Raw genomic sequence first — 26,665 nt, 5'->3', positions numbered from 1 at the left:
TCTTGGCCAACATTCCTTCTGGCTCCAGATCCTGCTTGCTGTTCCACTACGCTGATACCTGGCTTTCTGGCTTGTCTGACTATCCGTTCCGGTTACCGAACTTTGGCTATGTTTTGACTATGTTTGTTTTTTTTACTTTTATTATTAAACAAGCATGATTTAACTGTACTTCTGTCGTGGTCTGATTCATGGTTTCTGACAGCTTCACTGTTGCCTGCGGACACTCATTATTGTACCATTCTCCAGCCCCTCATGAACAAACTGCCTTCTGCTACAGCCACATATTTCATATTTTGACTCATCAGTCCATAGCACCTGCTGCCATTTTTCTGCACCCCAGTTCCTAAGTTTTCATGCATAGTAAAGCTGCTTAGCCTTGTTTCCATGTTCTGCGCATGAAAACATAGGAACTGGGGTAGCAGATGCTGTGGGCTGATGAGTCAAAATTTGAAATATATAGCTGTAGCAGGAGGCAGTTTGTTCACCAAGAAGCTGGTGAGCGGTACAATAATGAGTGTCTGCGGGCAACTGTGAAGCATGGTGGATGTTCCTTGCAACTTTGGGGCTGCATTTCTGCAAATGTAGTTGGAGATTTGGTCAGGATCAATGGTGTCCTCAGTGCTGAGAAAGTCAGGCAGATACTTATCCATCATGCCATGCCATCAGGGAGGTGTGTGATTGGCCCCAAATTTGAGAAAATTAAGGAATTCTTGTTTTTTTTTTTTTTCATGCACCACCCTCTTTGAAATCCTTTTCACTGTCAAACCTTGCAGGATGAGAGCTAGACTAAGACATTAAGGCTGATGTTCTGCCAAGAAATCCACATTAAAAAAACAGGGATTAAAAAACAAAAACTCATAATAAAAAGGAAAATGAGTGGACTTTCCAAACAACTGCAGTATATTTCAGGACACCATTACCTATTAATTGGTAAACTCTACTTGTTACTAGCAGTCATACTTTAATCATGTCTCTCCTGAAAAAATAAAAAAAAACTTACTTGTTAGTTACTCTGTCCTGAAGATGAGTTAACATTGCAAAGTTGCTCCTCACAGTTCGTAGGCTAGCCAGAACCTATGTGTAAAGATAAAATATAAACAGAAGAAAGAGAAAGAAAAGAAGTAGGAAACTCATTCCCATATTTGTGCCATTACCCAACAGTCATTGCAAGCTGTGTTGTAGAGAGATACACTGGACACACAAAGTGTCACACTGGAATACTTTTAATTACCACCAGTAATACAAATATGGTTGCCAAAGAAAGGCACATATCTCTATTATCGCAAATGAATTTTCTTAAATCATTATTATTGCCTTAACTAGTGTAAAAAGTGTACACGAGATTTAACAAACCACATCTATGCAACTTCTACTCTGGTGGCATTTCAGTTTACAGTGTTTCAATGTATCAAAGTACAATATACATATCAGCCAAGCATTCCACTTTCTGCCCAGCATGTCCCCATTGAACAATTTGTTCCGGCCCACCTCTTGTTTTGCAGCAAGAGGCAACCCCGCATACAAAATAAGCAACCATTTTTTCTATTGCAAGAAAATGTCCTCCCAGTTTTGGAAACTTTGCAAAATGCAATAGATGGTATATACTTCATTAAGAAATACTTTTCTTACCTGTGCAAATGGAGTTACTATCATGTCTTCTCCATGCCTAAAGATAAAAGGAAAAGTATTAGCATATACAAAGCTCATGTGAAATTAAACTGAATATTTTCAGTTGCACTTTATATTACCGGGTGTATTTATAAAAATCTTGCATACTGCATGTGCATGTAAATGTGTTCAGTGCAAATGGGGCAGAATCAAATGTTCTCAATGTCTGGATGCAGAAAATACTGCATTATGGCCACTAGATGGCACTGAGGTGCACACTTCTTTGCTGTGAGAGACAATACCATATAATGGCTAAAATTGTAGTATTTCCTGTATTTACACAATTGCAGAGCATATATGCCACAAACATTTGATTTTTTTTTCTGTTTTGATGGACAAACAACAATGCAAATATTTTAGAAATACATCCTAAGTGTTAATAATTAACCCACAATGTGAAAGAATATGTAGTTGATGAGCACTTAAGACTTCACAATCCACTTTCAGATTTATAGATTTATATAAACCAATAAACTTTTACTTCTGCTGTCTAGGTGTAAAAAATTATAAATTCTAACTTTGTTGAACAACAAGACATGTTCTGTTAGAACAATTTACACATCAGCTCCGACAAGTCAGTCCATCTGAAACTGATATTTTCGCATTGGGTGGATGCCATTCAGTTCAACCAGCTGTTGGCTTGTTGCGGTTCTCAGGAATTTTTTTTATCATAGGTGTATTTTAAATGATAGAGACAGAATATCAACCAAAAATCCAGAAAAAACAAATGATACAAATGTTATAAATTGAGTTTCAGTTCAGTGAGTAAAATAACTATTTGATCCCCAAGCAAAACATGACTTAATATTTGGTGGAGAAACCCTTGTTGGCAAGCACAGAGGTAAGACGTTTCTTGGAGTTGGTTACCAGGTTTACACACATCTCAGGAGGGATTTTGGTCCACTCTTCTTTACAGATCTTCTCTAAATCCTTAAGGTTTCTTGGCTGCCATTTCGCAACTCAAAGTTTCAGCTCCCTCCATAAATTGTCTATAGGATTAAGGTCTGGAGACTTGGTAGGCCACTCCATTACCTTAATGTGCTTCTTCTTGAGCCACTCCTTTGTTGCCTTGGTGGTATGTTTTGGGTCATTGTCATGCTGGAAGACCTATCCACGACCCACCTTCAGTGTTCTGGCTGAGGGAAGAAGGTTCTCATCCAAGATTTCACAATATATGGCCCCGTTCATTGGCCCTCAATGCGGCAAAGTCAGCCTGTACCTTAAGCAGAGAAACAGTCTCAAAGCATAACGTTTCCACCTCTATGCTTGACTGTAGGGATGGTTTTCTTAGGGTCATAGTCAGCATTTTTCTTCCTCCAAACACGGTGAGTCAAGTTAATGCCAAAAGAGCTCAATTTTGGTCTCATCTGACTATACCACTTTCAGACGGGCCTGTACATGTGCCTTCATGAAGAGGGGGACCTTGCAGGCACTGCAGGATTTTAATCCATGGTGGCATATTATGTTACCAAAGATTTGTTTAGTGGCTGTGGTCCCAACTGCCTTGAGATCATTCACAAGCTCCTCCCGTGTAATTCTGGGCTGATCCCTCACTTTTCTCATGATCATCCTTAGACCTTGAGGCGAAATCTTGCATGAAGCTCCAGACAATTTGAATAATCGCTCCAACAGTTGTATCTTTCTCACCAAGCTTCTTGCTGATGGTCTTGTAGCCCATTTCAGCCTTGCACAGGTCTACAATCTTGTCCCTTACAACCTTTGATAGCTCTTTGATGGTGAGGTTTGAATGGAAGAAAGAGGTTCTGTGGACAGGTGTCTCTTATACATATAACGATTTGTCGTTGGGAGCACCATCTTAAATTGACAGGACTAATCTGTGTACCACATGAGCACATACTGTAGTCAGTCTGTGGGAGGCAGAATTATTGTTGGTTGGTAGGGGGTCAAATACTTATTTTACTCACTAAACTGCAACTCAATTTATAACATTTGTATCATGTGTTTTTTCTGGATTTTTGGTTGATATTCTGTCTCTATGATTTAAAATACACCTATGATATAGACCCTTCATTTCTTTGTAAATGGGCAAATTTACCAAATCTGCAGGAGCTCAAATAATTATTTTCCCCACTGTATAATATCATTTTCCATACACAAATAAAAAAAATTTAATAGTAGCAACATTTCATACTTTCATACTCACAAGTCGCTAGCAATGGAGGAGTTTCTGGACATTGCCTTAGGGGAAAGGTCATAGTCGCTGTCTGATCGGTATAGGAAAGACTCTCTTCTCTGGCTGTGGGGCAAGTTACCCTGTAGAACCAAACCTGAACCTGGACTGGCTTGGGACTCCAAGGGACTTCTGCCTGATGACAAGCCATTTTCGACATCAAAACTAAAAAAGAGACAGGACAAGGAATTAAGGATGACCATCACAAATTTCAAAAGTAATATAGCAAATTTTTTGATAAAAGCAAAGTCTTAAGGGCATGTTCAGCCAAAAAAAAACAACATTTTGTGTGTGCAAGAAATAGAAACCCTTGTAAAGTTTGTTCTGCTATCTGGGGTTCACTTTCCCTCTCATGTATGGTCATGGTGACAATAGTTTCACCATACAGGAAAATTTGCAACTGGAGCTACAGCTGTAAAATCCTGTCAATGGTTATGATCTTTCCCTACTCTGTGTAATGGCAAAATAAGTTTTGCCTGGAATTTACTAGAAACAGACCAATGAAGTATAGCTCTGTGGTTCCTAATGGATTATCCTATTTTGGACATTACTCTCTCCCACGAGCCTTTGTCACTAATGCATATATTTCTAGGTGTTAATAAAGCAGTGCTTGGTCAACATTTATTAGCTCTTTGAGGTTATGAGAATTGATTATTTTATGTGTATGCATAGTAAAAACTGTACTTTAAGGTTTAGGCTAGAGGAGAAAATGCTATTTTATGCTGTATGTGTAATAACTTCCCTTCTCTTCCTGTCTTAGAGATGTAACAAGTAGTAGGAGGAAATCTTTCCAAAGTGACGGGAATTCAAACCTTGGTCTTATGTAACCATAAAATTCCGTAACATACCATATGCCGTTGTTCAACCATTTACAAAAAAAGGTTTAATCTTTTCATTCAGTATACTGGGATTGTCCAGTGTGTAAAGCTGGCTAATCCTAAGGAACTAGGCAAAACTCTCTCAGGTCCCTTTCACACGGGTTGTGTCCGACCAGGTTCGCTTGTCAGTTTTTCAGGCGGACCTGATCGGACCCTCCAGTCTCTTCTAAGGAGTAAATATATCCACTATCCGATCTGATCCTGTCTGCCAAAAACAGACGGACGGACGGGGTTCAGCGGAGAGATCCCCCGCTGAGCAAGCGCATTCCGCTTAGAGGAGGCGCCCGTGTGAAAGGGATCTCAGTTGGTGTCCATGCTTCGTTTGAAAAGTTGGCTGTTTGATCAACTTTTGTCAAAGGAGCCTACTGAAACATGTTTGGCTGCCAATGATGCAGTCAGTGCTTGGGTTTTTTTACACCTGGCTGGGCCAGCAGTCAAAAAAACAAGATCTGCAGTGGTAGAATGGTTCATCCACATTAAAAAAAAAAACAACTATTAGTGTATGACTACAAATTTCTTTGCAGTGTTCTTGCCTTGCACACCTTTATCTATATGCACAGACCCTATTTTTAAACATGACATTTGTAGTTTACACACATTCTGTAAGCATTAATATGTACTTATCTTTTTTCAAGGCATGCATTTTATATTTAGCAAAATACTAGCCATAACTAACACTTTATTGACTTGGGTGTGATTAAGGTGCTCGTAAGTGACATCAAAAACAACTTTGAAATAAAGACATGGCAGGTTTCTCAAGATGTTAAGAGTACACAAGTACAAGGTCAACAAGCTATATTTATCCGGACACGATATAAATAGACAAGATACTGTATACAGCTATTTATAGCTCATAATGACTATCCCTTCCAGGCTCATATAAAGTCAAGGTGTATTTCTAAAATAACTTTTATTATCTATGTGAATATACAAACACTTCTGGAGTTTATCAGTTTTGTACAAATTGTTACATGATAAGAGAACCAACCAATAAGTAACAGTAGGCCTTATACAGTATATTGATAGCATGGAATAGATTTTTATTTATTTTTTATTATACGCAGTGAAAGGCAACAATGATAGTCTGAAGCAGCTCTTACAGCAGGTTTCACAGCCCTAAATCAAGCAAAAATGGTTAGTTCGGGAGGAACCAGCTGACTTTCAGTCCGTGTGTACAGCTCTCTATTCAGCTTCCGCCGAACAGGCATGCTGGAAAACTAGTATCTGACCAGAGCTGGCAGCCATTGCTGCAAGCATTGATCAGTGTGTTCTGGTGGGGTGGGGGAGGCGGTCCCCTGTCAGAACACAAAAGCACAGCAGGGGAGATCACCGCACCAACATCGCTTGTGTTAGTAGAGCAATCTGTCAGTTTTTTTTTCATTCAGCTTGCTGGGTTGGAGGAAACAAAAAACTTATAGTGTGTACCAGGCTTAACACGCTAACACCAATACCATCTTTACAATTTTCCTCCATGCAACCTCCCCTCCCAACCGACTCCACTGTCACAAGTGTTGTGCCCTGCTCCAGCAGCCTCCTGGAATATCCCCATCACATAGGTTGCAGGAGCAGGGAAACACAGCGGATGAAAGGCGGACTTGGTGGCGCATCTTCGGGGAACACAGCCAACTCCTGATGACATAAGGAAAGAAAGATGTGTCATGGGACAGGACCAGTAGCAGCGTATCGCAGCAGGACAGTGCTAGATTCACTGGGAAAGTCCTTATGTTTCTGAAGAAAAACCTGCATAACAGGTAAGAGGGAATGACAAAAAAAAGGGGGGGGGGGTAGTTAGGGGTGTAATTTAATCTTCTCTTTAAGCAGGTCATACACATTCCAATCTTAATTGTACAGTCTTTCTAAAACAATGTAGTGGGAGGACCTACCTAAATCATCTAATTATTACATATGCAATTTACACAATACACAATAACCACTTGACCCCCCGTGACCAGGCCATTTTTTGCTATACCGCACTGTGTTACTTTAACTGACAATTGCGGGATCATGCATTGCTGTATATCAATGAAAATGATGTCATCACCTCTGGGGTTATTATTTTTCACGCTCTAAGCAAAAAAAAAACAACTATTTTGGAAAAAATAAAAAAATATATTTTTTACTTTCTGCTATAAAACATATCCAATAAAAAAATTTTAAAAATCCAATTACTTCATGAATTTAGGCCAATACTCTATGTATTCTGCTACATATTTTTGGTAAAAAAAATCCCAATAAGCGTATATTGATTGATTTGCTCAAAAGTTATACAAACTATGGTATATATACTGGAATTTTTTTTTTTATAATAGTAATGGCGGCAATCAGTGACTTATAGCGGCACTGCAATCTGACACTTTGTGGAAACCAGTGACACTAATACAATGACACAGAGAAAGGGTTAAACATCCAGGGCGATCAAACAGTTAAACATGTGCCTAACCAGTGTTTTTGTGTACAGTGTCCTGCTTTCACTAAGAGGTGTGCTGGATTTTAATCCTTATTCTGCTAGCATTAGTAAATAAATAGGAAGGTATATTATATTTACTTGCTTTTTTTTTTTTTACATATTTTCAGTTGCTCCCTCGTTTTTGGCCCAGACCAAAATGATGTCATACATCCCAGTCTTCATGGACATTTTTTTTTCTTTCATCTGGAGGAGGAGGTTTTCTCAGTTAAGCATGCCCTCCTGTTTGCATGCCTGAGTTAAGGGCAGGTAAATTCCAGGAAGTAAAAGCTACATGAATCATTTGCCCTTACTCAAGATGGCTACAGCCAGAAATGCTAGGGGGTGTTTTTCAAAGTGATTTCTCAACAAAATAAAGAATAGAGACATGGATGGATGGGGGAGTTTGCTTGGAATATTAAAAGACAAATTAAATAGCAGTTTGTGATGCTCATATGAAGATTAGTTCCCCTTTAAAGTCTATAGGACCACCTTAAAGGCTTAGTGCAGCCTCTTTTGTTAGGTGAACTCCACCTATGTACATGCCCCTCCTCATGCCAGCCGCCAATAATTTTCCCATGTGAACTTAGCCTTTAATTTTTGCAGAATTGATTTTTGGTAGGTACATTTTTAAAAAAATGGGAAATCATGGGTGTTTTTACTTTATGCCCTGTACACATGGTCGGATTTTCCGATGGAAAATGTGTGATAGGACCTTGTTGTCAGAAATTCCGACCGTGTGTGGGCTCCATCACACATTTTCCATCGGATTTTCCGACACACAAAGTTTGAGAGCAGGATATAAAATTTTCCAACAACAAAATCTGTTGTCGGAAATTCCGATCGTGTGTACACAAATCCGACAGACAAAGTGCCACGCATGCTCAGAATAAATAAAGAGATGAAAGCTATTGGCCACTGCCCCGTTAATAGTCCCGACGTACGTGTTTTACGTCACCGCGTTTAGAACAATCGGATTTTCCAACAACTTTGTGTGACCGTGTGTATGCAAGACAAGTTTGAGCCAACATCCGTCAGAAAAAATCCTAGGATTTCGTTGTCGGAATGTCCGAACAAAGTCCGACCGTGTGTACGGGGCATAAGAAGTGTTGCTGAGGCCCTTAATTACTACTATCAGTCTAATGTATGAGCAATACACACTGATCAGCCATTACATTATGAAACTGACAACGTGAAAAACGCTCTCATTACAATGGTATCCGAAAGTTGGTGAAATATATTAGGCAACAAGTGAACATGTTGTCTCTGAAGTTGATGTGTTGAAAGCAGAAAAATGCAGAAAGCAGAAAACAGTGTAAGGATTTGAGCAAGTTTGACAAGGGCTAAATTGTAATGGCTAGACAACTGGGCCAGAGCATTTCCAAAACTGCAGCTCTTGTGGGATGTTTCCAGTCTGCAGAGGTCAGAACCTACCAAAAGTGGTCCTAGAAAGGACAATCGGTGACAGGGTCATGGGTGGCCAAGGCTCACTGATGCATGTGGGGAGCGTGTAGTCCAATGCAATAGAAGAGCTACTGTAGCTCAAATTGTTGAAAAAGTTAATGCTGGTTCAGACAAAAAGGTTTCAGAACACACAGTGCATCAGAATTTGTTGCATATGGGGTGCTTAGATGAAGATCGGTCAGGGTGCTCATGTTGACCCGTGTTCACAGCCAAAAGGCCTACAATGGGCAGGTGAGCATCAGAACTGGACACACAGGAACAATAGAAGAAGGTGGCCTGGTCTGATGAATTCAAAAATGAAGAACTCAACAATGAGTTTGAAGTGTGGTCTCCAAATTATCCTGATTTCAAACCAATTGAGCATCTGTGGGATGTGCTGGAAAAACAGGTCCAATCAATGGAGGCCCCACCTCACAACTTACAGGACTTAAAGGATCTGCTACTGATGGCTTGCTGCCAGATACCACAGCATACCTTCAGAGGTCTAGTGGAGTCCAAATCTTGACTGGTTATGGTTACGGCTGATCGGTGTATATATAGTGTGGAAGGTGGTAAAGAGCACTTGCACAATGTTTTTGTGTGATGCTTGAACTGCTCATGTTTGACTGAGGAGCAGGGTGGGAAACTCTTATGCCCTGTACACACGGTCGGGTTTTCCGATGGAAAATGTGAGATAGGACCTTGTTGTCAGAAATTCCGACCGTGTGTGGGCTCCATCACACATTTTCCATCGGAATTTCCGACACACAAAGTTTGAGAGCAGGCTATAAAATTTTCCGACAACAGAATCCATTGTCGGAAATTCCGGTCGTGTGTACACAAATCCGACGCACAATGTGCCACGCATGCTCAGAATAAATTAAGAGACGAAAGCCATTGGCTACTGCCCCGTTTATATTCCCGACGTACGTGTTTTACGCCACCGCGTTCAGAACGATCGGATTTTCTGACAACTTTGTGTGACCGTGTGTATGCAAAACAAGTTTGAGCCAACATCCGTCGGAAAAAATCCATGGATTTTGATGTCGGAAAGTCCGATCATTGTCCGACAGTCTGAATATAGCAGAACTCTGATGCAATACTACCAAAACTTTGTAAAAGTGCAAAAAAAAAAAAAAAAAAATCAAAACAAGGTAAAATCTTTGATTGGCATCATAATTATATCTATAAAGAAAATGAACGACAAGGTAACATATTCATTTGTAAAAAAAAAACAAAAAACAAGATCAGTCATATTGCTGCTTGCGTGCAAAATTGTTAGAGTAAGATAGCAAAGTTTAGCTTTGAAATTTAAACACAATCTCTCAAAGGTAAATCAGCCCGGAAACATTTTCCATTTAACTGCCCTAAGTGACACACTGTTCCTTACAATATTTAGTGCAAGTTGTCAAAACAATATCCAATCTCTTGTGGGAGTCACAGAGATCAGTAAGGGTGACATTTGACCAGCAGAGAGCAGAATAGTACGGCAACTTCGTTTAATACAACTGCAGAACTCATAAAGTAAACGTAAGATTGCGGCATACAGAATAATAGGTAGAACTGCACAAAACAGAGTAAAATAGCTCTCCATTCTCTGTTATAATCTGAGTAGTGTGCTGTGATATATACATTCTAGTTTCAAATAACGTACACACCTTTTGTTGTTTTTGGAGAACAGAGAGTAAAGAAAACTACAAATAACTAGTTCAGCAGTTGTTTGAAGAGATTGACTACAACAATCTGACGGAGCACGTATGACCACTTTTGCTTTGCTTATTTCACTAGAGCAAATTTATGTTGTACAGAGCAGTGACAAGGCTGCTTTTAAAGGTTGTTTGTATTGTACATTAACATAGAGAGGTGCGTACTGAAATAGTACTGTGGAATTTAAAAAAAAACAATCTCACCTATGTGGTGTCCCCCGTCAGCTCTAATGCCGCGTACACACGGTCGGACTTTTCAGCTACAAAAGTCCAACAGCCTGTCCGACAGACTTTTGACAGACTTTCGTCGGACTTTTGGTGGACTTTTAACGGACTTTCTAACGACCAGACTTGCCTCCACACGATTACACCAAAGTCTGACGGATTTGTACGTGATGACGTACACCGGACTAAAATAAGGAAGTTCATAGCCAGTAACCAATAGCTGCCCTAGTGTGGGTTTTTGTCTGTCGAACTAGCATACAGACGAGCGGATTTCTGGGTCTGGCGGAGTTACGACGTAAAGATTTGAAGCATGTTCCAAATCTAAAGTCCGTCAGATTTGCGACTGGAAAAGTCCGCTGAAGGTCCGGTGAAGCCCACACACAATCGGATTGTTCGCTGGATTTGGTCTGTCGGCGTCCGTCAGACCAGTCCGGTCGAAAAGTCCGACCGTGTGTACGCGGCATTAGACTAAGAACAAATCAATCACGCTGATCACTGAGTTCTTATGCCGCGTACACATGGTCGGACTTTTCGACCGGACTGGTGTGACGGACGCCGACGGACCAAATCCGGCGAACAATCCGATCGTGTGTGGGCTTCACCGGACCTTCAGCGGACTTTTTCAGTGGAAATCTGACGGACTTTAGATTTGGAACATGCTTCAAATCTTTATGTCGTAACTCCGCCGGACCCAGAAATCCGCTCGTCTGTATGATAGTCCGACAGACAAAAACCCACGCTAGGGCAGCTATTGGCTACTGGCTATAAACTTCCTTATTTTAGTCCGGTGTACGTCATCACGTACGAATCCGTCGGACTTTGGTGTGATTGTGTGTAGGCAAGTCCAGTCGTTAGAAAGTACGCTGAAAGTCCGCCAAAAGTCAGTCGAAAGTCTGTCGAAAATCTGTCGGACAGGTTGTCGGACTTTTGTAGTTGAAAAGTCCGACCATGTGTACGCGGCATTAGTCTTCACTGAGAAGAGAGCAGTGAATGTCACCACTCTGTGCTCTGAACCTCCAGTACTCACTGGAGCACCGAGCTATGGAGGGAGTGGAAGCGGCTGGCTCAGGCTCTCAGTGGTGGAGTTAGGCATCTGGGTGGATCCTGACATTGTCGGGATCCCTGCAGAGCCTGGACCAGCTGAGTGACATCAGCCATCTTTAGTCTGCTGAATCACAGGAGTGCAGAACTAAGTGCATTTCTATTAGTACGGCCAAAAGAGCTTCAGTTATACTTCTCCTTTAAATCAGAACTCCTGACAAGCAGCTAAAATACACGTGTTTATTATTTTACCTGCCAAAGTCTCATATTTTGTTTTTTTACACATATGCCACACTACGTGGCCTGACAAGTGAAACATTTATTTCCTGGCGCAATGCACCTCTTCTTTCCGTCACTTTTCCACATCCAGTCTGCTCATTGGAATTAATCAAGGCAGAGGGGGAGAGGCAGGCAGCGTAAACTTCATAGTGTAGTAAGACTACAACTTTGATGCAACTTTGGATGGGTGTGACTTGGATGTGACTTGTTGTCCCTCTGCAAAGTCGGACTCACTGTAGCATGTAAAACATTCAGGTATGACTTTCATGTAACTTTTGAGGGTTAACATTGAAGTCCATGGTCCTCAAGTTGCATGAAACTCGAACCAAAGTAGTGCATGGACTACTTTGAAGTCGCTGTGACTTTAAGTCACACATATATGAATGGTTATCATTGGAAAACATGGGTTACGACTTGTCATGCAACTTTGATATCCAAAGTTGCATGACAAGTCGCACAAGTGTAAATGGGGTGTAAAGGTAAACCAAGATGAGGGAGTGCTTGTGGAGGTGATTGTCCCAACTCTATTTGCTCTTTTGCAGAGAATGAGGGCCACTACAGGGAGAGGACTGAGGTGCGCATAGCAAAAAAGTGGGCATGGTTACATTTATGAGGAATATTGGGCAAGGCTTAATAGAGTCTAATTAGAAACAACAAACAAACATGACCTGGGACTTAGCCTAAATTAAATTCACTGACTGCATACACTGCCCCCTCTCTGTACACACTGGGTTAAATCTAAAGCTGGCACATTTACGTGTTGCAGAATACCACATCAGCACAGCTGTGCCCTAGGGCTCTCATATATTGGAGGAGGCCTCTGAGTCAGTCCTTTCTGGGCGGACAATCATTGACTGGTGTTACTGCAGAGCTCCTGTTGTAACCACACAGTTGCTTGCGTTGCCTCACTTCCAACCCTTCCCTCATTCTCTTGTAATGGCCACTCCCCCTTCACCTCAGCGGTGCCGGCTGAAAGCAAGCAGGGCAGCCTGGAGCAGACAATCTTACACAGCCTATGAGGTATGCTAGTGGAGCTGAGTGTCGGAAGCAGTGTTCCACCACTGGGCTCCCAGACACAGCCCAGAGAATTTTGTTGAAATCCTGGGACAGTCCCACAAAATCTGGGATGGTTGAGATGTATGGCTCACCCCTGAAGGGGAAAGTGTTCACGTGTCTACAGATGCATATACCTTTTACCAGACTCTTCCCTAGCTCCTCCTACACAGTTTTAAAAAAGTGGGTGAACCCCTCACTGGAGAGACAAGGGGCTGTCTCTGGGACCTGGTTTTGCGGCACAGGTCCTTCCAGAGGTAATATCAGCTTCAGAGTCTGAACAATGAAAATCAGATCACCTACATGCTGCCAGTGTGAACAACCTCAGCAATATGACCGGCATGGCAGTTCTGTTGATGGAAAAATGTCATCAACACTGTCCACCTCCATATTGGGGAGGACACAACACTAAATTAAAAATGTAAATATATATGACTACTTGGAGTAAGCTGACAATTTAAAAAAATGTTATCACATAAAAGAAATGTGTCACTACTACTACTTTACTTCAATCATGCATATATTATAAATCTTAGGAAAGAAGGCAAAGTTAGCAGCAGCTAGAAAGGACTACCCTTCCCGAATCTGTCATAAATTATTGTCAATAGGCGGTCCCAGTCAAGGACATTGTCAACTCATTAGATTGTTTGCCTTTAAAGTCATAGAAGGATGTAGAATTTGACACCAACGATTTTGAACTAGCTCACCAAGGTTTCCACTGAATTCTCCTAATTTATTCCATGTAGCCTTCCTCTTATTACAAGTTCTTCAACTCAGTCTCCCCTAGACCTTGATTTTACTGCACCTGTTGTAAACCAAAGTACTGGTGGGTCAAGACTAAAGCTGGCCATAGATGGGTGTATAACCACCAGATGTCTCGAATCAAGTGAAGTAAATCTTCTTAGCAGTTCATAAAATGTGGAGAAACAAAAGTGCTTTCTTTAACCAGCCCCTAGGCAAACATTCTACTCACTGGTCATATATGACACCCATCACAGGTAGTCGTAATAGGCATGTGTAGCAAAGATGTATCTTCCAGTGAAACGGCCTAGAACGATGTACACCTGGCGGGCAAGGGTATAGTAAATCACATATGTCAAGAAGAAAAGAGAGAGCTCCACATCGTTCTGGGCCGTTTCACTGGAAGATACATCTTTGTTACACATGCCAATTATGACTACCTGTGATGGGTGTCATATATGTTCAGTGAGTAGGATGTTTGCCTAGGGGCTGGTGAAAGATTGCACTTTTGTTTCTCCACATTTTTTGAACTACTAAGAAGATTTACTTCGCTTTCCCTTGATTGGAGACATCTGGTGGTGGTGTATGGACATTTTACACACAACAATTGAATAATTGTATTTAGCACCTATTATATGTTGGTTTGCACATGTTTTGTTTATGAATAGGAGCGCAGTATGAAAATCATTATTTTCTTTTTAAACCTTACAATATCTGCACTGTGATGAATTTAGAAAAAGCATACAACAGGACTAATAGTCATTTCATTGTTGATAGAGGTTGTGGTACCTATGGCAAGCCATTTAGAGGTGCTAAAGATGGGTGGACAGGGACACTCCTCTCTAGTGTAACTACTATTACTTCTTGTGATGTGTGTGATCTAAGGGGCAGTTTACACCAGAACACACCGAGTTCAAAATGCACTACACTTGTGTTCTTCAGCATGTGGAACAAATGGAACAAAAAATGACACACATTGTTAGGTTGTGCCCCCCCAAGTATTTGTTTGAGTGTTAACTTAATGACACCCTAAATTCAGGTTGCATACGCAGTGCATTTGCCTGCATTGGATGGCATGGTACAGTAGTACCATGCTATCTGGTTGCTCTGCAAGTTTTTTAAAGTATTGCATGCACTACTTTTGGTGCGGACCGGCGCAGTATCAGCCCATTCAAATGTACACTCATATGCATAAAAATGCTCCCTACAGTCCTCATTTTATTAGCTAGCTGTGCATCACTTACATCAATTAGTAAATATTAATGGCAAAGTTAGTAGTGAAAAAACATTATGCCAATGTTTTAGAGAGCTTGTCTACCATTTTGTCCACCCAAAACTTCTGTTTCCAGCAGCAACTCGGCCAACTGCCTCGTTTTCATCTACCATCACATATGTAGAAAAATAGGCCTACCACTCCATGTTGCATGGTAAGCAGTTTGCTCATTTTTAATCCTGAATATTTTTGGATATCGAAGAGAAGTGTCTGATACAGTAGCTGTGTGGGAGTAGCTGCAGTCATCTTTTTACAAGGGAAAATGCTAATTCTAATTCCATATGCAATTCTTGAGTTAGCCAGATGGTTATTTAGAATGAATCATAAAATACCCTTTTTTTTAGAGCACATTCAAGCTGTTGATTTCAGCAGTGTTTCAGGGTTTAAAGATAAAAGATGTTGATGTTGATGTTGATATGTTGATAAAAGAATACGCAGGTGCTTATGAGTAATTGTAAATTGGATGAATTCTATTGCTTAAGGTGCACTTGACTTAACCTAAAAATGTTACTTTTATATAACATAATGTAGAACTGTCGATTCTACTATTGTACTATCTTTTGAATATCAAATGGGTTTTGTTCTCAGCAGTTTAACGCCTTTCTTTCAAAATATCTATTCAAAATGGTTAGAATGTTGTTTTTTTAAAAGGTTCAGCAGATATATTTATAGCTCAAGCAACTAATCCAAAGCCCATCATCGGAGAACAAGCAATAACTAGCCATAAGAAAATGCAGACAGCAATACCAAAATAATTAGAAAATGCATTGCAAAGCGTATTCGGCAATAAAAAGTTACAACAAGTGAGAGACCCTGGCCAGCAAACATTTGTAATTTTATTTTTTATCAGTGTTTCTTTATTATTGTTTAAGTTTTTTTTTTTTTTTAACAATTTTCAGCATTTATTATTACTATTTACTCTTTATTTGTATAAATATAATAAAATCAATAAATCTGATCAATAAATGAAATTGACAGGAACTGGTCTGTGATTTCCAGTGACCAAAGTTTTACTTTGGCTAAGGCAGGCCATCCATTATACAATTTTTATTGTACAATTTTCCTTTAGATTTACCAAAACCATATAATATGAGGTCAGGCCTAAACACTTTCAGTTTGTATGCAATCAGGCAGGCCATTGTACTACATAGTTGGAGGTAAATCTAAAGGAAATTGAACAAGAAAAGTATAATGTATGGTATGGCTTAACTCTGATTTCCTGACAGACTCCATGGCAGCCTATGTGTGGGTTAACCCCGCCTCCTCTCCAATGCTATAGGCCCCCATTCCCATAAATTTGAGCTCACAGCCAGAGTCTGCATTCCTTTTTTGTCCTCCTCCTTGGACCTACAACATATGACCTTACGTTTCCTCACGTCCAAACCGGATAAAGGAGCCCCGAGCGGGCTGATGTCAGGCATACCAATGGAGAGGTGTGGAGAGCCCAGGGCCCAGCCGCGGCGGGTGAGTGGCTTCAGGCATGTATGCCCCAGTGGTGGGGGGCAGCCTTCGTATGCCCAGGAGGAGACGTTCAGCATGGCTGGCAAGGTCGGGAATCTTCAGTATATCTCCATGGCAGTGTTTGTGTTTGCTTGTTTATGTGTCCACAACTCCCTCTTTTCCCTTTCCTTCCCTTCCCCTGGCTCTGTTCTGGCCTCTCATGGCGCCTTGAGCACTTCTGCATTCCAGAGCACCGTCTTTCCTCCGGGTTGTGGCTGCGGCAAGCTTCTGCGCATTCGCCAAGCCTTGGGTAATTCTGAGGCTTGGTTTGTGCATGCACAGCTCGGTGGAAGACCCATCGGCACGCAGGCGCCTGACGGGAATTTAAATAGCCCGTTAGCCAGTGCTTCTGTGGGATCTTCCCCGAGGCCTGGGCATCCAGCAAGAGGTAAGCACTAGCTCAAGTCTGTGCTTCATGGGACAACAGCGGCTCTTAAAGAGACAGTAGCAGCCTTCTTTTGGTCCCCATTTATCTCTCTTGCTCACTGCCCCAGGACTGGTGTTCCCTACAAGCTGTAGGACATTAGTCTGGTCTTCCTCTGAGGTGCCATGGACAGGTCACCGCCCTCATGCAGCCAGCCCTCACGTTCAAGGTACATGAGGGAGGAGGGGCCAGGATTGTTCGTGGATGGACAGGTGTCCTAACGACATGCCTCTGTTTTTCCCTAACCCCCCCCCCCCTTTCTTCTGTTCAGCCCTTCTAGGTCAGATCATCAACTTGTATGGGGCGACAGAGACCTTGCCAAGCAGCAACATCAACATTCTTCTTCCAGGTCCAGACGTGACTCTCCGTCTAGGACCCATCCACAGAGGAGATGTTCCCATTCCTCCTCCAGACACCGCACCCATCGCCATGACAGCTGCTCTGATCGCAGAGCCTGCTGGGGATGTGGGACACAAGTCCCGGAGGGCAAATCTTTATGCAACCCGTGCTATGCCCGGGCGGTCAGGGAAAAAGAGACTGAAAACCAAAATATTGAGTCTCTAGTTAAGCGTGTGGTGCAGCAATCCCTGAAGAAGTGGGGTATAACCCGCACGCGGAGCCAGTTCATCACGCTGTCAGGCTCCCTGGCTGACTAGGCCCAAGAAGATCCTGGCCTATCCCAGCCTTATGACGCATCTCCAGGGTCTTCAGACAGCAAAGTAGAAGGAGATTAATTTATTGGAGGCTTCACCCTAGTCTCACCACTTATTAAAGTGATCAAAGAGGCCCTTAAGTGGGAAGATTATTCCACTCCCCCGGCTAAGCAAAGAAAATTCTTTAAGCACCTGGGGAAGGAGCACTCCAATTTCCCGCTCCTTTCAGAATTTAAAGTTATTATTGATGAGGAGTGGAGCAGAGTAGACAAGAAGACCTCTTTGTCAAGTAAAACCTCCAGATTATACCCCTTCAAGGCAGAGGAAGTGAATCACCTGGAAAACGCTCCCTTGGTAGACGCAGCACTGATGCGACTGGCGAAGCATGTCACCTTTCCTCTTGAGGAGGATATACCATACTATAGCTGGTATGGCTTGCAAACCGCCTTGGCCCTCGCGGCCATGTCTAAGGCTATGGAAGCCTGGAAAATGTGCAGAAAATGTGGATTCAGTGCTCAAGGGCGTTTCAGGAGAACTGGCCAGGGGCTCGGCCATCCAAGAACTGAAGCTGGCAGCGGCCTTCCTGGGGGAAGCTTCCATCGACCCGATCCACCTGCTGGCAGGACTATGCTGTCCTCGATCACGGCTAAGCGGGCCTTACGGTTACGCCTTGGCCTGCTTAGCCAGCATCTAAACAAGCCTGGTGTAAGATTCCCTTTGAAGGGACCTCGTTGTTTGGCAACAGGCTGGATAGCGCTATAGCCTGGGCCATGGGCGGGAAGTTGGGCCTCTTGCTTCAGGATAGGCTTCTGTTCGGCCAGAAGGGGCCTCAGTGGAGAAGATGCAGTACTGAGGCATGCTCCTACAGGCCCGGCCGGGATTTCTGAAGGAATTGGAGCAGGGGTCAGACATCCTTCCGAAAGCCCGTTAAAAGCCAGGCGTCCAGCGGACACGAGCCGGCTAAGTCATTTTGAGATTGGGCCCGCCCAGGTGGGTCGGGGCACGTCTGCTTCTCTTCCGGCACGTCTGGATGTCCTCAATCTCGGACTACTGGACCATAAGGAATGTCTCCATAGGCCACACATGGTCCTTTACCAGTACTCCCCCCCCCAGGTTTATTTCTACCCTGCTACCACGGTCAGAAGAAAAGAAGCAGATGTTACTGTCCTATGTGGATTTGCTGATGGTACAGGGAGCCGTGGTTCCTGTCCCGAAGGATGAAGAGTTCCAAGGGGTATATTATCCTCTCTTCCTAGTGCTGCAGAAAAACGTTTCATGGCACCCAGTGATAGACCTAACCTATTTAAAAAATGTTATAAAATACGAAAGATTGAAAATGGAGACTCTGTTCACCATTCAGCAAGCCGTGCAGCCAGGCGACTGGCTAGTCTCAATTTCCCTAAAGGATGCCTATTTCCACGTGCCTGTAGCGGAAGATTTTCGCAAATACCTCTGGTTCATGGTCAGGCAAAAACATTGCTGTCCTGGCCGTGGTGGCTCTCATCAGAACAAAAGGGATAAGATTGTACAACTATCTCAACGACCTCATGTTACTGTCCCAAAACAAGGAGCAGCTGCTGATCCACAGAACTCAGGTTATCACCACACTGCTCGAGTTTGGTTGGCTCCTAAACTTAGAGAACAGCAATCTGGATCCAGCACAGCGCCTGGTATACCTAGGGGCCCAGTTCGACGATGTGCAAAGTACCATCTCTCTGCCAGTGGAGAAGATCCCAATCATTCGACAAAGGGTGTCACGGGCGCTAATCTCCTCACGTCTGAGGGGCCTCACAGTGCCTAAAAATTATCGGCACGATGGTCTCTATGACCCCCATGGTTAAATGGTCTCTGTGGAGGCTACGTCCTTTCCAGATAGGGTTTCTCCAGCAATGGAACTCAGAAGACAGCAATTAATCCAATTACATAACAACAGTAATGAGTAACAGCCTCTTCTGATGGCTTCAGCACAGGAATCTGCTCATGTGCCACTCCATTGCTCTCGTCTCATTAGTCACGGTCACGACCGATGCCATCTGTGTAGGTTGGGGAGCCCTTTGCAGGTCAGAGCTTGCACAAAGCAGGTGGGGTGCTAGTCTCCACAATCCGGGCTCGAATGTCCTGGATCTGCAGGCAGTCTGGTGTGCCCTTCAAGCCTTCAGTCATCTCCTGAAAGGGAAATCAGTGTCATTAAGAATGGACAACACCACAGCAGTCTCCTAAGTGAAGAGATAAGGGGGCACTCGGAGCTCCACCTTGCTCCAAAAAGTCGAGTCCATCATGTCATGGGCCCAGAAAAACCTGGCCAATATCTCAGCACTCTTCTTCCCGGAGCTCAGAACATCCAGGCGGACTTCTTTCTCATAGTGGTAAAATATATAAATACAGCGCTCACAAACAAAAACCCATAATAAGTGATAACAAAAAACATAAAGTCCATACAAAACTAAGAAGGTGCTTCACAAATAGTGTGTAAAAATGCAGGGAATGCTTCACATCTGGTGTGCAGAAAGTGCAGAGAAAATGTTGCAGAAAAATTTTCAGGTGTACCAAGACACTCCCACATGTGTCCCCACTCACCAAATCACAATGACACCCAGCTTTTCAGTCTGGGAGTCAGTAAAAGCTTGTAACGATATCCAAAGAATGTTGCAGGATGGCAGGTTCACTGATGAGATGATAAACAATCCTTCAACGTTAATACTCAGCCATATGAAAAACAGGTACCCAAAAGGGGAGAAAAAGGGGGGACCAATAGTGAAGTATGCTAAGATTGAAAATTGATTGCGCATAAAAGGTTATACTTACAAAAGTAAGTTAAAAACAGGCATTGAAACAATCAGAGGATGCAGCAAACACCATTAACAGCATTCCCACGAGACCGGAAATGACGTCAGAATAGGAAGTGTGTCACGTCAATGCATTTCGCCCTCCCACAGGGCGTCATCAAAGGACCAGGTCCTTTGATGAACGAATGGAACAAATGGTTCCTTCTTGTGGAGACATTCGATTGGATCCTGTCCTTGGGAGTCGATCCCAAAGTAGAGCTATTTGCATCCCCCTGCAACTTCAAGATCTGGAAGTATTACACTCGGAGTCGTTGCAGCCAGGCCTTTGGAGTAGATGCTCTGACAGATCAGTGGAGCTTCAGCAGGGCATATGCCTTCTCCCCATTCCCGGTCATCCTCAGGTTTCCTCAGAGACTCCGAGCAGAAGCAGTCGGAATGGTGGTGATAGCTCCTTACTGGCCAAACAGGCCATGGTTTCCCCTCCTGACCCAGCTCAGCTTCCCGGACCCGGTTCCTCTTCCCCTCAGGCTGGACCTTCTTTCTCAAGGGGCAGTTCTGCACCCTTGCCGGGCACTGTTGAGACTAATGGTCTGTTTCTTGAGAGGGAGAGGCTGGAAACCATCGGATGCGCATTAGGAGTAATTTGCACCCTCATGAGCTCGAGAAAGGCAAGCACTAATAAGGTCTACAGGAGAATATAGGCCAAGTTCGTTGAATTCTCATCCTTTAAGGGAATATCGTTCAGAGATCCAGGTATCGAAGACATCCTGGAATTCCTACAATCTGGTCTAGATCTGTCTCTGTCCATCAGCTCCCTCAGGGTCTAAGTCTCAGCCCTATCGGCCTTCTATGAAACATCATGGGCCGTTCACCCCTTAATGCGACAGTTCTTCCGAGGGGCGGCAAGACTCAGGCCCCAAAGGAGGCCAAGATTCCCCAAGTGGGATCTTGCCCTTGTTCTCGAATCACTGGCTGGACTCAGTACCACGGGAACCATTCCGGTCTCTATCAAAGACCTTTCTGCAAAAGTCGCTTTCCTCGTAGCCATCACTTCGGCTAAGAGAGTCTCTGAGATCGGGTCCTTAGGTCATTCCTGAATCTCTTTCCGGACTGGGTGGTCCTCATCCCTATGCTTGGCTCAAACCCAAAAGTTATGTCAGTGTTCCATGAGAACCAAGAAATTGTCCTACCTACATTCAGGGCCCCAGGGTCCATGGAGGCTCACCCACTGGATATAGGGGAAATACTGAAGGAATACCTACAAGTTACTTCCTCCTTTAGGCGCTCAGACTACCTGTTTATCCTACACTCCGGGAATAACAAGGGGAAGCGAGCTTCGACCAGAACGATCGTGGCCTGGATCGTTCAATCCATCCAGCAGGCTTACAGGGCTTGGTTACTCCAGAGACGGTGACGGCACATTCCACCAGGGGCATGGCAGCTTCTTGGGCAGCAGCCCGACATGTGGCTCCAGATGTCATCTGTAAAGCGGCCTTGTGGGCCTCCATTAATACTTTCATGTTTCATTATTGCATAGAACCTGCTTCTTTATCATCTGTAAACTTTGGTTTAAGAATCCTGTCGGTTGATGGGTAAATTAAAAGTTTCTTTTTGAACAGCATGCTCACCCGTGTGGTTTGGCTAGTTATTTCCCACACGTAGGCTGCCATGGAGTCTGTCAGGAAAACTGAAAATTTCCTGTCAAATGCTTACCGTAATTTTCCTTTCCTGATGGACTCCATGGCAGATAGAGTTCACACCCATTGGTCAAGAGTTACGGAACGCAGTCTCTGGCTGTGAGCTCAAATTTATGGGAATGGATACCTATAGCATTGGAGAGGAGGTGGGGTTAACCCACACGTAGGCTGCCATGGAGTCCATCAGGAAAGGAAAATTAGGGTAAGTATTTGATAGGAAATTTTCAGCTTTACTACCATTGGATACCGTCACAGGTGCAATTTGCTTGTTTGTGCTGATTACGGACCACCTACAATGGCAAAGACCTGGCTACCACCACCTAAGTCTGGATGTTACAAATGTTTAAACTGTACCACCTGTAATCCTCTATTAACAGAATCCATTTTTTCTACATCCACACTCCGACAAAAAAAAATTACAAATCCACCATTATTAGTGTGGCACTGATAAATAACGGTTTGTTTTCCCCAGAGTTCTACTTTAAGGATGGCTTCACACCTATGTTTTCTGGTAATGTTTGTTTTATCCTGAACTTCACTGCAATACCATACCACATGTTAAGGAAAGAGTACAGTGCCATGAAAAAGTATTCATACCCCTTGAAATTTTCCACATTTTGTCATGTTACAACCAAAATCTTAAATGTATTTTATTGGGATTTTATGCTATAGACAAACACAAAGTGGCACATCATTGTTGAGTGGAAGGAAAATGATAAATGGTTTTTTACAAACAAATATCTGAAAAGTGTGGAGTGCATTTGTATTCAGCCCCCTTTGCTCTGATACCCCTAACTAAAATCTAGTGGTACCAACTGCCTTCAGAAGTCACCTAATTAGTCACCCGTGTGTGTAATGTAACATCAGTATAAATACAGCTGTTCTGTGAAGCCCTCAGAGGTTTGTTAGAGAACCTTAGTGAACAAACAGCATCATGAAGACCAAGGAACACACCAGATTAGGGATACAGTTGTGGAGAAGTTTAAAGCAGGGTTGGGTTATAAAAAATATCTCAAGCTTTGAACATCTCACGGAGCACTGTTCAATCCATCATCCAAAAATGGAAAGAGTATGGCACAACTGAAAACCTACCAAGACATGGCCTTCCACCTAAACTGACAGGCCAAAAGGCCAAAAGTTTTGAGAATGACACAAATATTCATTTTCACAAAGTCTGCTGCCTCAGTTTGTATGATGGCAATTTGCATATACTCCAGAATGTTATGAAGAGTGATCAGATGATTCCAATTAATTACAAAGATCCTCTTTGCCATGAAAATGAACTTAATCCCATAAAAAAACATTTCCACTGCATTTGTGAAGAAGGCTTCAGGCGCCCAAGAAAGTCCAGCCAGCGTGGGATCCGGGCACCACTAGTAGAGATCTTGCTCAGGAATGGCAGCGGGTAGGTGTGAGTGCATCTGCATGCACAGCAAGGAGAAGACTTTTGGAGGATGACCTGGTGTCAACAAAGGCAGCAAACAAGCCACTTTTCTCCAGGAAAAACATCAGGGGCAGACTAATATTCTGCAAAATGTACAGGGATTGGACTGCTGAGGACCAGGGTAAAGTCAATTTCTCTGATGAATCCACTTAAGGGACTCTTACATTTTTGCACTTGGAGAACTTTATTGCTTTTTTATTGCTGTAAAGCTTTACAAAGCTGACTGTTAAAATGGATAAGTGTAACACCATTGTCTTTCTTTGCAATGACAGTTGACAAAGGTAGAAATGATAACACCATCGTGTAACGCCAGCGAGAATCTATAAAAAGTCAACCGTGTCGGCAACCATACAAAATTGAAATATCGGGTTTTAGTGGAGCTTGCCTTTAAATCAACAATACCATAGGTAGTTTGAGGATGATTTATTATAGTAATCCCCAAATAATAATTCCATCACCTTCTGGAATACATCTGTCAAAAAACAAATATTCTTTTGTATTTTGGTTTCTTTCCAGTGAGATCTGGAAAGTATAACATACTGCAAATACAGTAAGTAAATGCCACATGGGATTGAATAAATAGGATGTGCATGAACATGTTTTACTAGGGGATCACACGAAGAAAAATGTTTCAAGTATGCAGGTCCTTTGATACATTAAATTCTTTGAGAATTAAAACGTACCATGTGGTCACTTGTAGAGCTGAGTAGAAACCACCCTAGCTTTCTCTGCATTTAGGAATAACGAAGTTTCTTGAACAAAAGGCACAGCTTTACTTCTGTGACTGCCTAACTACTCTATATTACTGGACTGAAAAACAGAATTGTGTAGAAAAGCAAACCTATGTGTATCGCATTTGTTTATAAGATCATATACGGCAATGTATTAAAGGGTAACTTTATTTTTGTGGGGAAAAAATTAGCAAATAATAATATAGCAATTACAAGACAAGTAATATTGTAATTAAATGTTATTAAAAATTATTTTTTTCTGTTCAATCTGCAACGCTGTAATTTTCTGTAAAATGCAATGCAATATGGCTACCTGGAGGCATTCTGTACACAGGTGGTGTACAGAACCCCCAGATATGTAATTTCCTGCTTGTGTGATTGGGTTACTGATTTTCCCAGAAGTCTGCATTAAGATACAAATTTGATTTAAAGCATCCTCTGCAACAAAAATGTCCTTTTTGGTGAGATACTCCCAAAGGGAAATTACTACTAAAGGGATGCAGACCTTGCCAATTTCCTCATTAAAGCCCTGCAGGTGCAGCGGCTTCAATAATTACAAAACTCATACAGATTCACTTAGCACATGGTAACAGACAAACAAACAGCTATTTCTTCAGAATAACAAAAAGTAGAAATCTACAACAAAAAAATTTTAAATCCCCGCAATGTCCATAAATCACCTAAAAGGGAATGTTTTTTTCCCATCAAAAGTGGGGTTCCTCTTTAACTGTCATTCCTCTCCTCTGTGTTATTTTGCTTTTTTTTTATCAACCACCAGCCAGGGTATACCCTCAGCACATAACAGGAAGAGGTGGAGTTTATCCCAAATTAGACACATTAAGGGCTTGTGTTGATGGGCTTTTTTTTTTCACAAAACGGATTATGCATTACCATACAATTCTATAGGAATGCAAATCCCCTTGAAGAAGGTCAAATGTAATGTAGGTAGATAGAGTCAACTGCAGGTCAGATCACCTGCCCATGAATTCTGAATGATCTCAGAAGCGTCTCAAATGGATATCAACCTGATATCATGAACACAAGCCAAAAGCTCCTCAACATACTCCCTTATCGCTATGGGAAAAAACCCTTCATATGTGTTCGGGAATCTGTATCCACTGTAAAAGCCTACCATAAAGAAGGCGTAGGATGATGCTCACATAAATTTATTGTCTTAAAATGCTTCTATAATATGCCTGTGACAGCAGCAGCCCTGGGTCAGAAAACCACTCTCATAAATGAGGTTTAAAATACTGTTACATGCAAACAATCACCTTTCTGGGGTGGCTAGGTCTAGATAAGGTTCCGTAATGCTGCTACATGGATGCCACAAGTATTCTACTACCGGGGTGAGTCAGATTTCTCTTTCTCCATAGCACACAGTGGATCCTCTTGCCAGCCTGTACATCCTATGGTAGCATGATTTTACACATCTAAGCCCGGGTTCACACCATAATTCGCTGCGGACCGCACAGGAGCGCTGTGCGTCCCTGTTCACCGATTCAGGGGCGAATCAGGGCCGATTCTATGCCTGAAACGCAGCCAAAGACGCACAGTGTTTTTGTGCAGTGCGCACCGCAGCCGCCCCGGAGATATGTGAACCGGCTCCATAGGGAGCCAGTCACATGCTCCTGCTATGCGAATTAGATGTGCGGAAACGCACATCTAATTCGCATAGGTGTGAACCCGGGCTAAAAGTGTTAAATACTTGTGGAAGCAGCATTGCAGTGCTTAAAGACGCAGGCTGCCGGAGCCATAAATATCATGCCTCTTCTCTTGGCAGGCATTTCTATTTGATCAGTCGACCCTGTAGTGACAGGTTAACTTTAAATGAATGGTATAGTATGGTTTCACATAAATATTTTAATCCAAGATTCACACATTATTGTAAATGAATCCCATGTAAAATGAGTGACAGTAGTGTAAATCTTGGTTGAACTGTTTGATACACAGTGCTTTAGCAAATAAAATTTTTTCCTGGGAAGGTATAGATTCACTTTAAAGAACTCTTTTTTTTTGTCTCTTCACAGACTCCTCCACAATAATATTTCTTAAAAAACAAGAAATGTCTCAATAAGTGACTAAATCTTTTTAAAATAAAAACCAACTCCATAGTTTGCATATCAAAACTTCTTAAGGAAGACATTCCACCTACTGGAAAAGAACACTCCAAAAATATTGACCCCCAAATTTTAGGCAGGGAACAGATATCTGTTCGCTGCCTCGCAGGTTTTACAGCAATATCGACATTCTGCAGGCTGGTCCAGTATAGAGAATGGATTTCATTATATCACATTATTTGTCCATGAAATGAAGCCCATTCATTAATGAGTAGCACTGTTATCTCACTGAATGTTTTCATGTGTTGCCTGGAATTGCTATTTAAGCTGAAGACCCATCAAGCTTCAACTATTCAAATAATTGTGATGTAGAAAGGATGGTCAGTTCTACCTTTTTGCAGAGGTGCATAGTGGTCATACTGAAACTAC

At 42.4% G+C, this 26,665-nt stretch overlaps 1 protein-coding gene across 3 annotated transcripts in view; it reads right to left on the bottom strand.

The window, feature by feature from the left end:
• Positions 1 to 26,665, bottom strand: part of PDE4C (phosphodiesterase 4C) — a 319,542-nt gene that overhangs the window by 90,395 nt on the left and 202,482 nt on the right. For all 3 annotated transcript variants that reach the window (XM_073599449.1, XM_073599458.1, XM_073599467.1), the window contains exons 2-4: positions 3,833 to 4,024; positions 1,630 to 1,666; positions 1,001 to 1,074 (exon numbers count right to left, since the gene is read on the bottom strand). In XM_073599449.1, the coding sequence (XP_073455550.1) occupies positions 1,001 to 1,074; positions 1,630 to 1,666; positions 3,833 to 4,024 (303 nt within the window). The remainder of the gene's footprint in view (positions 1 to 1,000; positions 1,075 to 1,629; positions 1,667 to 3,832; positions 4,025 to 26,665) is intronic.

The sequence above is a fragment of the Aquarana catesbeiana genome, linkage group LG01 (assembly GCF_042186555.1).
Source record: "Aquarana catesbeiana isolate 2022-GZ linkage group LG01, ASM4218655v1, whole genome shotgun sequence".
Taxonomy (NCBI): Eukaryota; Metazoa; Chordata; class Amphibia; order Anura; family Ranidae; genus Aquarana; species Aquarana catesbeiana.
This window is presented reverse-complemented; position numbering and strand designations above follow the sequence as displayed.